This window comes from Tauraco erythrolophus, chromosome 5 (assembly GCF_009769465.1).
Source record: "Tauraco erythrolophus isolate bTauEry1 chromosome 5, bTauEry1.pri, whole genome shotgun sequence".
NCBI classification, from domain to species: Eukaryota; Metazoa; Chordata; class Aves; order Musophagiformes; family Musophagidae; genus Tauraco; species Tauraco erythrolophus.
Window position 1 is genome coordinate 54,122,438 of NC_141469.1, and position 17,955 is coordinate 54,140,392.

The following is a 17,955-nucleotide window of genomic DNA, read 5'->3' on the forward strand; positions in this document are numbered from 1 at the left end:
CTATTTGTCGAGTGTGTCTACTTTCAAATCTTATATTCCAAACGTGGAGAGATTCCTTTGTTCTCAATTTGTCCTGCTAAAGGCTTCATTTTGCTCAGTTTCTATGTCGTATTTGTAGTACTACTTCCAATGTGCTAAATCGATCTAATACACCATGCAAAAAAATTGCTTTGGGCAGCACCAAAGAATTTTTTTTAATAACTCACCTGTACGATTCTGAAAAATACAGGCTTATTCTAGAATATTGATATAAAGATCAGAAACAGCATAATATATCTTGGTTTTGACCCTTTCTATGCGTTCAATTCTGTTTTGAATTTTTTCTTCACTCATGTTAAGTCTTTCCTTTTCCTTAGACCCCCTTCTCCAAAGGACTACTTTTTTGTAATCTTAAGTTTTAGATTACAAAAAGAAACAAAGACCAAATGAGAGAGATTGTACTGGAAAGAAGATAACAAGCATATACCTGTTTTCTATTGGGAAAATTCTAGTGTAGATTTGAGTTTTCCATCATAATGGATATTACTTGTAGAGGAATGAAGAGAAGTCATATTAAATAAATAAATTAAAAAAAAGTTTTGGAAAAAGAAGAATTGAGGACGAATATAAATAAGTTACTCTCAAGTAATGTGTGCCAGCTTAGATTCTGTTTTCTTAAAAATTTGATGAGATGTTCTCTTTATCCCAAGAGTAATGTTAATATATAGAGCTGTGGAACAATAGTATGTAACGAACTTAAAAATGTCAGTATTTAGAGCTTTAGATCATTGAAATGATATCTTGTTATAACAACATCAGATGATAAGTGGCACGTAAATCTGAGCAGAATAATGAAATTCTTGCTGTAGTGAAAATATACTTCCCCTTTTCACTGACTTAAATGTTGATTATGTTTTTTACTTGCATAGTTTGTACATAAAATTATTTTAAATAAAGAATATTCGCTTTTGAGGTTTTATTCTGGTTCACTGTCACATAATGACAAAATCCCAGAGGATATAAAATCCCAGAGAATATTAATTCCCAAGACATGCATGCGTATGTGTGCCTGTATGTGCTATATGACGTGTAGTAGAAAATTTGTTATAAAACTTATGTTGATAAAATTTCAGATTGAAACAGTTATATTTTTAGCAGATATCATTTTGTTACTATGAAAAAAAACCTTCTTGAAATACAAATAGCTGAAATTAAATACATTACTACAAATATGACCATTGACTGACCCTTAATGGCAGCTGTAACTCCATTCCCTTGTGTTCATGTTTTGTCAATTAACTGTCAATCTTTCTCTCAAAAATAATCCCGTGTTTGCTCAAAAGTGTAATTTGAAGAGGTATCAAAACCAAAGTTGTACTCAAGAAATGAACTTTTTAATTCATGAATCTGTTAATTTATACTGTATTCACTTAACATTTGTAAGTGTTAAAGTTTATAAATTGATATATAGACTGTGCTTCAGATGGTACTAAAAATTGCTTTGGCAAGAAAGACTACCATGGTTTTCCTCTCTGGCATGTATCTAACTGCTCAGTCATATAGACTTAATTTTTCATGCTCAGTTTTGCATGCCTGGTCATGCCTGTCTAATATGTCTCACCTTCCTAGTTAACTCGCATTTAAAAAGCAACATTCCAAATATACAAATATTTCACCTGTACTTGCCAAGTTTCTTTGCTATTGCAAATAAAAAAAAAAAATGACTTATGGAACTTGCAGTCAGTGGTAATTGCAAAACCTGTAGCTGAAATAACTTAATGTATATCTCTGAACTCTGTGTAGCAGAATTAGAGGCAGTCTTCAGTTTGCTTGGGGTAGGTAACTACATCAAACACAGGATTATTCTCGCATTCCCCTATTGTTGTTAATTGGATTGTGGCTTTGGGGCAATTTGGGATTTACGCTTCCCCTTGCTTCTGCTACAAGGTAAACTTTGTGTTTTTCACAGCTGTTTGAATTCAGCAAAGTCTCTATTCAAAATTCAAATTGAATTCAAATACTCTATTTTGGAGTTTGTCCCATAGTAAAACTTCTCTCTTCACTTCTGCTTCCAGCACTTCAACATTCAGGTCAAACTAACTTTTTTTTTTGCCTCACAGCTTGGAAACCAATTGAAAAAACACTTTGAAATTTGAAAAGAGAAGATATCACAGGTCCTAACAAAGAAATTAAAAACATCCTTGAGTTCATATATATCACCCAAAGGTACAGGTGGTTATGATGAAGGCTACATCCAAAATGGCTGTAATTTCTTTTTCAAAAGAAAATATTACTACAGACCCAGGAAAAGGAAAACTTAAAGGTATAGGTATTTTCTAGATATCTAGAATCACATAAAACTTCACTAGTCTTAGATTCTAAACCATAATTTAAATAACGGCAACAAAATTAGCTCAGCTGAATGGCTATTTCAGCTCTTTCATCTCTATAATTTATAAGGAAAACTTACGGGCTACTATACAGTAGCTGTCTTTCCTGTGTTACACCATGGCCGGTCTTTGTCAGGATGCCAATGGTGTGAAGATCTTCATGCTTCCTCACTGTCTTGGACAAAAGGATTCAGAAGATGGGGTGGGAAAGAAGAGTTCCCGACCTAGAACTTGCTAATGGGAAAAGTCAAGTTATTTAACCATGATCTTACCGGTCTTATCTGATTGTCTGGACTTGTATTACATCAGTGGTACATAATTCCTATATAGAAAGTAACTATAGATAGGTATATGGCAGCATCTAGATGCATATTTTACCTTTGACTATCTTTTTCTTTAAGGGAGGAAAAAAGAAAGCTAAATGGCCAATGAGACATACCCCATAATGTGCTTAGCATCAGAATGAGGACAAAAAGTACAGGGATATTTTAGAGTTCAGGAAATAGTTCTTATTAACTAATCGTGTTTTTAAGGGAATGCTCTTAATGAAAAACAGCTAAAAAATCTCTTTTGTTTCCTAATTAGGAGAGGTATTGTAGTTTGGCTTCCATGTGTTAAGCAAGTAGTCCATACTCCAAAACAGCTATTAACAGTTGAACTTTAATTGCAGCTTTTCTTTCATTAGAATCACTAGTCAGTTTGGTTGTCTGGCTGTAATGAAATGTGTAGGAATGTCAGTTTTCTCAGATTTTTTTTTTTTTTTTTTGCCCCCTTTCTTAAGTTGATTAAAAAGTAGCCATGTTGTTAAACTAAGTATCACAGCTTCAAAAATTTCCTTTCCTTAAGCAGCTAGGCTAAGCTGTGTCATGTAAACTTCCCAAAACTGCCAGAATATTGTTTCGGAGATCCTGGAAATCATACCTGCATCTCTGTTAAAGTCTCTTACATGAGTACTGCATGTCATAATGCCCATGTGGGGGGAAGACACTTGTTGCATGCCAATCAATTAGGTAACTTAGGAATTAAGTGCTATAAGGGTAGCAATGTTTTATTCCTAATGACAGGTTAAGTTTTGTTTATTTTCTGAAACCCACAAAGTAATGATTCATCAAAGGATAACTGTATCTTCTGTTTTCTTATTTAGTAATTAATAAATGTGTGAGAAGTCCCTTAGAATAAATTCTTATTCAGGCAGTTGTATCGAAGCCTCTGTATAGCTGAGCAGAATTTTTGCAGTTTCTGGATTTGTGAGATCACCTCTACTAACTAATTCCTTTGATAGCACTTCTAGACACCCTAAATAATGCAGTATAGCTATAAAAGCTGCCTGGGGACTACCAAAGCAGCAGCATAAACTGGGATTTGTACACTATTTTAAGTTATACCAACTACCCTTTCCAGTCAGCTAGCCTGCAAAAGTAGGCAGCGTTTCTCCACTTTTGCACTAGTGCTGGGAACCCAGATCCTGTTCTCTGCTTGGTGCCAGATGGACTTTGTGGAAGGCAGCCAGCACAGCCTGTTTCAGCCAGTGAAAACTGGCTGCTGTCTCTGGACTCTGTTTGGGTTTTGGGCAACAGTGAACACAGTGGTGAGCTCAGGCATTGAAAATGTAACTGATGTTCATTGAATTAATGTATGAGTGAATCAAGGAGTCTGTATGAGATTGTTGTGTGTATCTGTGTTATATATTTTTTTAAAAAAATTAAACGTTAAATATTTCTTAAAGAGAGTAAAATTTATCGATGGCTATTAAACTCTCCCATCAAAAGTGGCTGATTTGTTTTATGGTCATGTTTATTAGTGGGAGTCTGAACATCCGCACTGTTACACCAAGGATGCTGAGACCAGTGTAAAAACATAGAGTTTTATTTGTGGAGTCCAATGTTGATTTTCTACATTATCCTACTACTTTTTACAGTGAACTGCTTGAGTGTAAGCTGAACAAAATCTCTAAAAGTGCATAGTCACCGCCCCAAGTAATTCTATCTGTTCCTCACCATTTTGTGTGTGCTGGTGTGTGCACCTTAGCTGTTTTCTTAGTCCTGGTCTTGTTGGCCTGTAACTGAGCTGGATTGGATTTCATGTAGAGCCATTGTGTAGAGGGATTGCTTGCTAGGAATATGATAAATGAAATTTTCACTAGAGTGGCATTCTGTTGGTGGATATTTGAATTGGAGATGTTCATAGAGCTAATAACTGTCTAAAAGGAAATGTTTATTCCAAGTAGGTTAGGGCTAAACTACAATGTTCCTGTTTCATTGTTAAATAATGAAAAAAACTACTGGCTCAAATAGCAGGCTGTACATTTCTTACTACAGTCATATATGGTCTTCATTTTGCCAGAAACACAAACTTATTAATTCCAGATTTCTGCTAGCAGTAAGTGAATTTAGATTTATTTTGTGTTTAATGCTACATTAAATTTCGAAGCAGTTAAGCGTCATTTGCACATATGCCCTTTTATAACTGAGTGTCTACAATAAAAGAAATTGCCCTATAACACACCTGGACATTATCCTGAGTGTTGGACATTAATATGTGATTAGAACAGTTAGAGATTTCTGAGCTGTAGTAAAAGTGCTGGAGTCACGACTTCTTGTTTTCTTTAGTTTTTGAGATTCAGTTTTAATATATTTACTCAGTTTCCATGTTGTTTAAGTTCTTTAGAATAAACTCATATTCACATTACATCCTTCTGTCCCAAAAAAGGTTTAAAATGATTTTGGCAAATCATGTCCGTAGGCTAACAGATATTCTAAGTTGGTAGCCATTCTCACACATGTGAATAACTCAGGCCCAAACCAGCATCGTCTCATGTTTTTTCACATCAGTAGTCATGATAAGGGCTTTTGAGGGCTGCCTCCTACAGGGAGAATAGGTCACTGTACGTGTGTGATCTCCAGCAGATAATAGTATCTTCTGTGGTGAAAAGAAAACAGGGAATTACATTATGTTTCTATTTTCAGATTTTCTCAGACCTGCCTAGGCTAATAACTTCATATGAAGTCCCCTGTTGGGTTCTTAAGTGAGTTAAAACTCTGATCTGCGTGTCTGAACTGAACAGATATTACTACATGGTAATAAAATAAGCATATTTGGAGAGCATGCTTCAAGTGAAGCTATGTGAAACTATGCTGTTTTTAAAAACGATAATATTTAAACAGATAGCTGCAATAAGAGTCTGAAAACTAGGGGTTTTGAGCTGCATAAGATTTTATTCTTAATCTTCCTGGCCAGGGTGCTGCTTTTGAAGTGTTACATAGTTAACATAGAAGAAAACATGTCTGAGGAAATGTGGTTATGATCATGAAAACAATAAATCATTAAATTAATATAACTCGATGTTTGGTCTTGAAGTCTTTGCTTTACTGACTAAACTATTTGTTCTCCATAACGTGTTTAACCTTTTTCAGCATTCACCCTTATAATTATAAGGTATATAAATGGTATTGTGAGAAAATGTTTATGAACTTTTGATTTTTAAATACTGCAGACAGTCATGCTACTCCTGAAAACTTATAAAACTCTGATGTGATAAAGAATGTTGTAGGATTCTTTTTTTCCCCACTCTAAATTAAGATAAAAGAACAAATTCTTATAGCTAATGTATGTTCTTGGCAAAATTGATGGACTTTAATTGAAACAGGCCATTCTGAGGGCTTAATCATAATTAAGTAATCCATGGCCTTCTGTAATGTTCTTTTCTCTGATGAATTTCACCCTGAATGTTAATGTAGTAAAGGAAGACAAATTAATAGTGTTTATCCTATTGGTGCGGAATTCGCAACTCTCTTTGGGGGCAGTTAACTAGGGTGTTATTTCACCTCTTTCCACATATATTGGCTTGAATTTGGCCTATTGTCTCCTCCAGGGGTTAGACTCCATCTAGAGGTTTCTTCAACATGCAATCCAAATTCAGCTTAACATAAAGGATAATTATTATCAAAATTACCTGCTTTTGATTGGTTTCCAGTACCCTTTATTAGATGTGTATCATGTCTTGTAAACACAGGACAAGTTATTACTTAGTATGCTGTTACTAAAGTCAACTCAGTTTAATCTGCTCCCTCCACCCCAGCATCCGTCATGATGTTTATTTTAAGAAAGAGTACTGGACCACCTGAAATCATGTTTCAATTTTGATCTTGACTACTCCACGACTTAATTGTATTGCCTTGAGAATTAACATAAAACTCACAGAGGCCTTATTTCCACTTACTTTGTTTCTGTTTTATTTCCATTGTGCTAACAGAAAGGAAGGAAAGTGCACAGGTTAACTTAAGTATTCTACAGAACCATGACAACTGTCACTCTTCAAGGGAAATCACAAGCATATGCTGTATTTAGGGAAATGCGAAAATATATTACATTTTTGTTATCCTTGACTATCCTAGTGAGGGATTATATATATGTGCCATCTGCAGTTCAATAACACTAAATATTTAATGAGTTTACAAATAGTAGATAAATATTTAACACAGCTCTGTAGAAATTTACATGCATTGAACAATTGTTTGTCACTGCCAAAGAAAATAGCCTGATTTGGGGACATGATTAGTTCAGTTAGCAATTCAAATTGCTTCTGTGGAATCAGACCTGAGATAGGAGAATGTTAAAATTGGAAAAGGACCCGATTCAAAGTGTCAGTCACTCGTGCTTTGGTTCCCTTATTAGTCCTACTGGTGTGATATTTGCTGTTGCATCCGTGGTGTGGCTGTACAGCTCTTCTGCTCAAACCGTGGCTGCATCTCTTCTGACAAATTTTAGCTTTGCATCTTACATGGTCTTTCTTCATGCCTCTAAAATGAAAGAGAAATACTGAGTTTATTCATGAATTTATTTTAAAGCATTTGCCTGGAGCATTTGCAACCAGGTAGACTTCACAGAGCTTCCAAATATTACATGGATTCAGTGTCAAAAAGTAGAAAAGATAGCAAAAACAGAAGTTTCACTTCTCAGTTTCTTAATAGTTTGTAGCTTCAAATAAAATTTCATGAGAATACATGCCTTGCATGTAGGATCATTCAGCAATCTTCTTATAGAAGGAAAGAAGAAAGTATGAAAATAAATTAACTTCACATGTGACCAGACCCTTCCTTTTGGTTATATGGATATGATTTCAAGAACTTTACGCAATTAAAAGCTGCTGTTGAACAACAAAAAATATGGAGAAAACGGTTTGCAAACTGTTGAAAAGCTAATTTGTCAAAATTCTTTAAAAAACTATAGTCTTTAAATGTTTTCTATTTTAGGTAAGTATCAGCCACAGATGGCTGTGAATTTCAAGATTTGATGAGTCAATGGCCATTGCAGTGTATGAAACTGGTGTGTGTGGGTGCATTTGCATAAATATGTATCCATACAAATATAATCTATGCTTTGAGTGGCCTCCCAGTGTCATCACATGCCTGTAGGGAAAGACACAAGGACAAATGCCACACAGTTCTCACTATTCTCTCTTCAAGAAAAGCTATTTGCCATCGTTTTTACATTAAATACCTCTGTCTTCTGAAAACTTCTACTCTGATTGTTATTTAGAATGTAGATCTGAAAGGTCGTTGTGGAAAAAACACAACCTGTAATTCCTTTGTAAAGTGGTTAAGGTCCATTCCTTTTTAGAAGTAGAGTAAGATATTTTCATAAATTGAGGTGATTAACGTTATATTGTCAAAAGCAAATTATTTTGGTTATCTTTTGTCCCTGGAACAACTTTTCACTTTCTTTACTTCCTCACTACCGTTGCTCTGACTGACCCACAGCTATAGTTGAGATACACCAAGCTGCTGGTTTGAGTATTTGGAGAACAATGTCTTGGGGAAACAATTTAAAAAGCCTATTGATTACGCACAGTTACATTTATTGGTAACTTGAAAGTAAAGTGTAATAGAACAAGGCAGTTAAAATTATATTTTTTTCTTTTTTAAAAAAGGCAATACTGGACGGTAAACATCTGCCTTACTTAACATTTTAACTAACTGGCTTTCAACTAGTGCAGTCTCTCGCTCAAGAGCCTGAGATCTCTTGCTCTCTCAAATAAAGATGAAGCTTATTTTTTGTACTTAAGGTGACTACTCACTTGGCTTTTATCCATTACTGTCCCCTCTCTGGGAACAGAGCAGTAGGTAACCATTGTCTCTTACTAGCTTTTTAGTGTTGTACTAAAAGTATTGTACATGTTTACAGAGCTAAATCAAAGAACGTCCACTTCCTTGCAAGCAAGGCTGTGCCTTTAGCAGCTCACATCTAAAGAAATATAGTTGCAGCATTAATCCCTATTAGATAACTAGCCAGAAATTCGTATTCATGAGCTAGTTTTCAAATTGCAGTCTTTGATTCACATCTTCTAGGTGAGGCTTTTTTGTTTCAGATTTTTCTTGTGTTGTTTGTTTTTGTTGGTTCAAGTTTCAGCATTTGCACATAAACTATATCTAGTTGGGTTTTTTTTATTGTTTATACTGACTATCAGGTGGTAGCTAGAATTCTGTCATGTAATTAATAATGATAAGTAGAATATATTTGTTTTCATGATTTTTTCTTAAGGACTTAATATTTTGAGAGACTGGTCTGGTGATGTGTTTTGTACCTTGAAAGCTTCTTAAACAGCTCCTGGAAAAACCTCAAGTGAAAAAATCCCAAGTGAAACCAGAATTTATACAGACTTGAGTGATATTTTTAAGTAGTTATTATGCTGGGTGATGAAGACTAGCACCTCAAATGTGACACTACCCAATGTGGGACAGATTTATGTCATCAGAAGCATTGGCAGAAAATTTACTTTTTTTGGAGGTGAGACTTTTCCCCCTTATTAGGATGAAAGCTGAACAATTTCATGTCAGTAAACTATTTTGAGGAAAGGAGTGATTTCTCTGTATAGTCTCTGCATGTGTATGTATTTATGTACGTACTTTAGATTCTGTTCCTTCAATGGTGCTATGATTAATTAAATTGCAACCATAAAGAGAAAAAGAAAAATAATTTACTTTAACAAAGTGTAAAGCATATCAATAAAAATGACATCTCATGTAAATGTTTTTATGAACATAGAAGGCATTTATAGTCTTAGGAGTCATGTGACAACCAGTTTTATTAATCAGCGATAATAATGTTGTCTCTTCAATATAGAGTGTATTTCTTTGGTTTTCAGTGTGCGTTTTTATACAATTTAGCATGTGTGTAGAGAAAGAGTAGTAGTGATTATGTATAAATGCATATAGGTATTTAATAACTAAATAGTGCTACTAGACCCTGCTATACTTTTCTGTTGAAAGGCTCTTTTATTTCAGTTCACATCGTATTAACAAATACAGTATATATTGTAATCACTGTAAGCTTTAGACTAACTTGGTGCTATCCCTGTAAGAACAAATAGATGTTTACCATTTGTTAGGCGCACTTGAATCCAGATCCTGCAAGTGTGTATGTATGCCTGTGTATATATATTGCTTTAGCTGTGTGAGAAATAATGACAGGGAGTCACTATTTGCAGGACTGTGGTCACAACTGAGTCAGAGTGCACAATCTATTAAGCATTTTAACTTCGTCATTACTTTTTGTTAGTGAAATGTTCTGATTTCCTTCCTTTGTTTTATAGATCCGTGTGTGTGTGTGTGTATGTGTGTGTATATATATCGCTGCAGTAAGATTTATAAATTCAAAAAATCAAGAAATACATATTGGCTCATTGTCATATCATACTGCAATGAGATATTCTTTTGTGATCAATGATTTTTTTATCTTGTTAAAGAAGAAAGATGTCTTTGAGAGATGGAATCTTTAGATACATGAAGTTCTTGCCTGGTTTAGCTTTGAATTGGTTCTTTGAATAAGCATAATATAATTGAATTTTGAAAACAGTAGATAACTATCCACTTAGTGAAAACTTTTTATCCTATCTTATGAACTGCATGTTTTGACAGTGCATCACCCAGAATTTAACCAGTGCGGATGAAGACGTTCTTTTGTATACCTAAGCATCAGAATGTTTCAAATCTGGATTGTTCTGAATTTTGAAAAGGATTATTCAGAGTAAAATGAATTAAAATGTATAAGTTAGAAAATAAACAAACTAACAAAACCCTGAATCCATAAGGAGGACAAAAAGTTTCTTTTTTCTTTACCTTAATAGGAGCAAGCATTTTTCTTTCGATTTAATTGGGGTGAAAATTGCATTTATGCCTAAAAAGAAAACATATATTTTGAGAACATGAATATACTTAATTTCACATAGAATAGTATGGCAAACTATACTCCATGTTTGTAATTGATGTGGTAGAGGAAGAGAGAGAATCTCTCTCATTTTATTCACGTTTGCAGTCCTTCAAATTTTTGCTTCCTTTTGAAAGACCATAGCTAGTTAACAATAAATAGTAACAACTTTGGAATAATTTACTATATGTTCTTAATAATAAACATACAAAATGAGCCTATTAACAATAATTATTTGGATGGGGTGGGGGGAAGTAGATTCTGTTAGGTTTGCATTTAATATTAACATCTGTGATTACATTTACTACAATTCCATATAAACAAGACATTTCATGAATTATGATTTTTTAATGGACACAATTGTACCTTCCTGGGAAAAAAAAAAAAATGGAATAGACTTTATGTGAATAGACTGGTTTTTTTTTAAAGACAAGGTTCAGCTTTTAACTTTTGTCAAAACCATGCTGAGGCATGTCCTTGTTTTCATCACCTCCCTTCTCAAAAGTTGTATCTCCTGAGCAAATAAATTCGTATTCTTTATTCTACAGTAGCTGCAGTGTGAAAAAGAGTCCAGCATAATGCACTTGTGTATGAAACATTACATTCACTGTGTGTGTGTGCTTTCCCTAAATATGCTGATTTTAGCACTCCTTTTTACTAAACATACATATGTAGACTATGCTGTTCACCTGTACCTGTTGTTGCCTGTATTTTTCTGCAAAACAAGTTTTATTTCGATTCTCACATACCCAGTTGTGCCATTTTTAATAGATTTCTTTGTTGTAAAGAGAATTGTTTTTTTATTTTTATTTTGCAGAGTTACATACATGGAAGCAGCCAGGCTCAGTTTGTTGCAGAATCGCATATTATTCTTCTGCTGAGTATCCTTCAAACTGGTGATGAATAGAAAAAACGCAAGCTGAGACACAGTGTGCTATTAAATGAAATTGCTCTGACAGTGAATATCATTGAACTTTTGAGCAGGTATTGTGTTTTGACTTACTATATGTTTAAATAAATATTCAATGTTTTTGCCATTTACTGCCATGCAAAGCTGACATTTCTTTTCACTAGTGTGTACCTTGTTATATCCTTTGTTACTCTTATGTCTGTTACTAATGTTAACATTTTTCCTTTCAATGTTGTCTTTTCAGTAGCAGAATCTTAACATTTTTCCTTTTAATGTTTTCTTTTCAATAGCAGAAACTAATTTTATTCTGTTTTTCACTCATTATTATTTAAAATTTGATGTTAAAATTATTTTTTTTCTTTAACTGACAAGGAAAGCCTATTGAAATTTACTAATAGGCATGAAAATGATTTATCCTCCAGTAGTCTGTGGGTTTGGTTTGTTTTCCCCACCTAATCTAAACAGTTTACTGTTACGTGAAACAAATAATCCAGTCACATTTGTTCAGACATCTTCTCCTCACAGAAAGACTGAGGCCTACTTTTATTCTTTCATTCTTTCAGAGCAAGTTAAATTATTTTTTTTGTGAATATGTCTTAGTGATCTGTAAGAAAAACTCATATACTATCTGATGTCTTTAAACCCTGGTTCTAATCAGCTTTGTTCGTTGAATGAAAACTGTAGTCAACATTAACCACTGTTAAAATACAGTCCTTCCATCACAGATACCTTCCTCTAAGGAGGACAAAAGAAATAAAATAACATTTCACAATTTGAAGTAATGGCCCCCAGTACAGGAAAGACGCGGATTTACTTGAGCAAAGCCAACAAGGGACCACAAAGATGATTAAGGAACTGTAGCATCTCTCATGTGAGAAAAGGCTGAGAGAGCTGGAAGCGTTTAACCTGGACAAGAGAAGACTCAGGGGGATCTTATCAATGTGTATAGATACCTGATGAAAGGAAACGAAGACGACGACAGACTTTCTTAGTAGTGCCCTCTGACAGATCAAGAAGCAATGGGTCTAAATTGAAGAACAGGAAATTCAGTCTGAAGACAAGAAGAGACTTCTTAACTGTGAGGGTGGTCAGGCTCTGGAACAGATTGCCCAGAGGGGCTGTAGAGTCTCCATCTGTGAAGATACTCAAAACCCAACCGGACACGGTCTAGCAGGTTGCTAGAGCAGGGGAGTTGGATTAGATGATCTCAAGAGATCCCTTCCAAATTCAGGCATCCGGTGATTCTGTCAGTTCTCCAGGGTTTATATCATACCTTAATTAATGTTGTGTCAAAATCACGTTGTATTGGTTAAAGTTTTGGAAGCACATTTATTTGTTCATTATTTCTAAATTTGGGCTCCAAAATTAAAAAGCCACAATTTATTTTTTAATGTTTTTTGCTTTTCCTGAACTGCTGCAATTTAAAAAAAAGTCTGTTATCTAAAACAAATCCCGTTGGCTGCCTGAGAATGGGAAAACTAAGCCCAAAAAACAGCTGAGATTAAAAATAGACAAGACTTGTGTTGGTGACATGTTTTGTTTGTCCAACTCAGGCATGAAAGTGATATCTTTTTGTTGGCAGAGACTGCCTTTAAACTGGAAAGTTGGCTAACTACATTAAAGCAGCTGGCTGAAAGAATCCTTTCAGTGAGGTTGTTCATTGCCACTTGCAAAAAGAATTCTCCAAGGTTTCATTTCATGGCTCAATACTGTTGAGCTGAGCTTTCCGTCACACACGAATTTCACAAGTGACGTGAAATCTTGATGAATTTTAACAGTTATGCATGAACGAATTAATATTTTTTTATCCTTTCAATGTTGTTAGTAATTATTAGCTGCTTCATTGCTTCTTCATTATTTGTTTGTTCAGGAAATGTTGATAGAAAATGCGGCAATTAGAAAAAAGTGTGCCAGATTGATAAACAGTAGTACATTCACTTCATCCTTTAAAGTTTAAAAAATGCATTGAATTTTAAAACAAGACATTACTATGCTGGTAATGTACATGCTTCATTTGGTTGCTTCTTTCTTTGCAGTAGTAAGAACAAGGACAAGGTTGTCACTTCTTGCTAGATGTTGAAATGCAATGTTGTGTTTCTCTATAAAGTGAATTTTTAATATATCTGATGAGAAAATATGAATTTCCATTGCATTTCTATACTTGCTTTTAGATAGTGATTCTACCTAGTGTACTAGATGATTTCCATACAGAGATCTGCTGTTTTTTCCAGAACTGTAGCTACATAATTAGGACAAGGGTAAGAAGGACTTGTGAAGATGTCAGATACTCTGTTTCAATTATATCATAAAGCAAAATTAAATTCATTAAAATCTATGTGATTATATACTTGATGTTTGCCCCAAATTTTTAGAATATTTTAAATAAGTAGTTTTAATCCTAACAGATGGTTACTACATCTTAGTAGTAACACAATGGAAGTCACTGTAGTAATGCAGCATATGCAATGTTACATCAGTAAAGCAATTCTAAGAAAAAATAGGAAAAGGCATTTTGGTTATTTTTGTACTTAATGTTATTTCTATGATATGTTTTCATAGCCAAATGAAAAATGATATGTTTTCAACAGCCAAAATACTGGTACTGCATTTAGCTGCAGGTCAGACTAGCTGAAATGAGTTTGATTTAACAGTTTCTGAGAACATAAAAAACTCATACGAAGCAAGAACCTCAGTACAAGGAGGCATTATTTCATTTCCAAAGTCCCGGACTGGGTTCTGATTCATTCTGAGGCTCCTTAGAGGTGGTTGATGGAAGCCATCCTACCAAGTCCATATTATCTTATACTTTGGATAAAGTTTCCTTTTAGAAATTGAAGAAAAAAAAAAATCACCATATTTTGACACAAACCTTGTTGAATTCCAGGCTGCAGAATAGTGAATAAAAATTTAAGTAGTCCTTTAAAACCAGAGAAACAGTCCTTCAGGGAAGAAGTAGCTCCTGTAATTCTGATATTCTCGTTACCTTATGAAATAAGGATTTATAGATCTTTCAGACTCGCTTGCCCAACCTAGTTCTAGACTGCAGTGTTTGAGGTGAAATGGTTGTGTGGTCCAGAGCATGGGAAGACACTGGGCTGGCTGAGTACAGAGGCGACCCCAAACTCCAGCACGACATGGCATCACTGCCTTTGTTCTTGTTCCAGGAGCGTTTTAGTCCACAGCAGTTTAGTTCCACCCTGCCAAGACAGAGATCTTCTCTATCTGAACGGTAATGTATCCAATTCCATGTCTTGGCATCTCAATACAATTTCCCCATTAGTAGGAAGACAGTACAACGTACCTGGTTGCCAGTGCTTAAGCTGATCCAGTGTGTGCTTTACTGCACACACACTGTTGTCTACTCAGTCACTCAGATGGCACTCAGGAAAAAGGCTGTTATCTTGGGTATGGAGCCAATACGTAGAGCTGACATCCAAAACTCTGCTTGAGCTAGTAAAAGTCCTTGTGGGTGAGCACCCTAGCAGACAACAGTGAAAGAACATGGTTGAGTGTGATGGTGCTTGTTATATTGTACACTTCTGCGACTTTTGGGCTATTACTACTCTGAAACTTTGAGAGGTTTATGTCATGCTGCCAACATGACTGTTACTCAGTTTTGTTGTTATTTGGCTCACCTTTCTCTTGTCTTGGAGAGTTAACGTCAAGAAATAATCATGGAAATCATATAAATGTTGGTTGAAAGGGACCTCTGAAGAGCACATACTCCAGTCTTCCTCTTAAGACAGAATTATCCCTGACACCGGATCTGGTCTTTATGTCTTTGTCTAGTGCAAGTGCTTAAAAATTGAAAGGATGGGGATTGCATAATCTCTCTGGGCTGTTACAGAAATGAAGTTGTTCCTAACATCCAGTCTGAACCTCCCAAGCTTCAATTCATGTCTCCTGCTGTTGTGTGTATCAGTCTTGTCTGTCATCAGATTTTGGCTTCCCTTTGAATTCTTTGCCAGCCTTGTAAAATTAGTGGAGTCTTCAGTGATGTTTTCATTCAAAAATGCGCAGAACATTCTATAGGGTAGAATAATGAGATCCATTATGTTTTAGCTTTTTTATTGCCTAGGAGGAAAACAAAAGGCAAGATTTGCTTTTGTTCATGCTACTTTACAGCTCAGTCCTAGCCATAGATTGGCAGGTAATTTGTTTTTTTTTTGGCACAGAGAGAATGCTTTAATATTTATTTCCAGAGAAAAAGTAATACTGAATAATAGTTAGGTATAAATTTATTTGGAGATTGCATTTAATCATCCATAAAAATATACTGATCTTTTAAATATCTACTTTCATTTTTCTTTGAAATTGACCAACTTTGATTTTCTTCCCAGGAGCAACAGAACCTTTTTATCATTTACAATTGAGAAGGAAATTTTATGCAATATATAACGGTATTTATCCCCACATCAGCCTGATGATCACTGCTTCAAGCAACAGGGTGTAATTTACACACATAATAATTTGGGGTGTTATGTAGAATTATGTCAATATTGGGACTTTTCTGTGAAGTAGAAAAGTTATCAAAAAGTCATCACAGAAATGGATGTATAACTGCTGTAGAATAAATATGGCAAACTGCACAAACAAAAATTATTTAAAATAAGAACATGGAATAGATTTTATTTAAACAGAAATCTTTTTTGTTAAATGGATATGAAATCAGTAACTTACGCAGAGCTAACATCAACATGCTACGCATTGTGCAGCCTGTAATGCAAAGTTTTTGCTTCCGAAGAGTTTGAATATCTCTGAGGACTCTAGGACTGCATAATTTACACAGATGAATAACTTTGTTTGCATAAGTAATCCTGGTAAGACAATCTATTTGTTTGCTCAATATCTCGTTCTGCCACATAAAAAGAGCCTATATCTAAGCACATTATGATTTAACGATAAAGTTTAGCATCTTCTCAAGTTATCATCACAGTTTACATCCATGTGTGTAAGTGCAGCAATGGCTGTTAAGAAGATAGAGAAGGATTGTACAAAACAAAACATCCAGCCATAATCAGTGATTTAGGGATTTTTGAGCCAGATCTAGTATACGGAATATTATAGCTCCTAGCTACTGATGAATACATTCTTATTTCTTGTTAATCCTTTTTTGAATTAATTATGGCCCAACATTCTATAGCAAGGAATTTGCAGTGTTAATTTCATGTAGTACACAGAAGTTAGTCCTTTAGGATGCTTTTTTAGCCTATAATTTGTATGATAATTATTGTGTGGCTTTATTTAATGTCATGGGAAATAGTCCTTTCTCTTTTTTTCCTGCCTTTTTTTTTTCTATTTGGGGCTTTATAGAATTCACTATATAGATTTATCTTTCTTTTCTCCTTTCCAAGTTGAAAAATTCTGCTCTTTCCTCATGCAGAAGATGTTCCAGGCTGCTGGCATCTATTCTTGCAACCCTTTCCTGACAGAAATGGGGTCATACATAATAAGAGTCAGCGGAAATGATCAGGTATTTGTTAAAAAAAAAAAAAGTGCAGGATAGTTCAACATTCTTGGAGAGACAAGGAAAAAGAACTAAAGGCTAGGGTACTGAAGTTCTGTTGCTAGAGTTAGGGAAAATAGAGTTCTTAAAAAGACATAGAGGCAGAAGAGATATAACTGTGGAATTAAGAGCTGTCATTTTCTAAGAGGAACAATGTAAAGTAAACTGCACAATCAGTATTACTGTTGTAATTAAATATAGTTGAATACAGATAGAGTATGTTGACTATTTTTAACCAAACAGCCATTGGAGTATGCAGTGTTGAGCTGTAAATATGGCTCTGGGTGTGAAGATACAGTAAGAAAGGCAAGGAATAGTGAGGCTGGAGAGACTGTGCTGAAGTTGAAAGATTTCTTCAATACTTTCATTTCTCCCTTTGGTAGATACTAATCAATATTTCTAATGAACGTCCATTTTCTTCAAGTTTTTATTTTATTCCCTTGAGAAATAAAACTGATTTGAATGTAATGTTTCACATTTCTTTCCTTTTACAGTAACAGTAAATCTTTATTATACAGAGTAAGTTTAAAAGCTACAGTAAATATTTTCATTATCAAAAGAGTTTCAGTTATTAAGCAAATTATTTGTTGTACGAGAGATAAATCTAAACCATTATTACAGGAATTAGCAGTTACTATTAATCTTATAATCTTTCTCATTATTACTATGAAACTTAGTTAACTCTAATGCTGATAAAATACATGCACCTAAGTAGAAATGGAAATAGCTTTTCAGTTTTTTAATTTGAATTCCCAAGGCAGAGTTTGATGTGACAGCTGTGTAGGTGGATGTGAGATGTTGATTGAGAAGGAAAAAGAAATCTGATTGGCTACAAAGAAGACGACAAATCTTTTCTGTAGCATTAAAATTGCACCTATTATGAAAAGCATTTCCTGTCCTATAGAGTGAATTTAAATTAAGTGTATTAAGTGCCTCTTTGGTGTAAGGAAACTTAACCACAGAAT

At 34.5% G+C, this 17,955-nt stretch overlaps 1 protein-coding gene across 1 annotated transcript in view; it reads left to right on the forward strand.

Moving 5' to 3' along the window:
• TUSC3 (tumor suppressor candidate 3) overlaps positions 1–17,955 on the forward strand; it is a 79,094-nt gene that overhangs the window by 52,009 nt on the left and 9,130 nt on the right. The window contains exon 6 of the mRNA XM_086611549.1: positions 11,392–11,455. Within this exon, the coding sequence (XP_086467675.1) occupies positions 11,392–11,455 (64 nt within the window). The remainder of the gene's footprint in view (positions 1–11,391; positions 11,456–17,955) is intronic.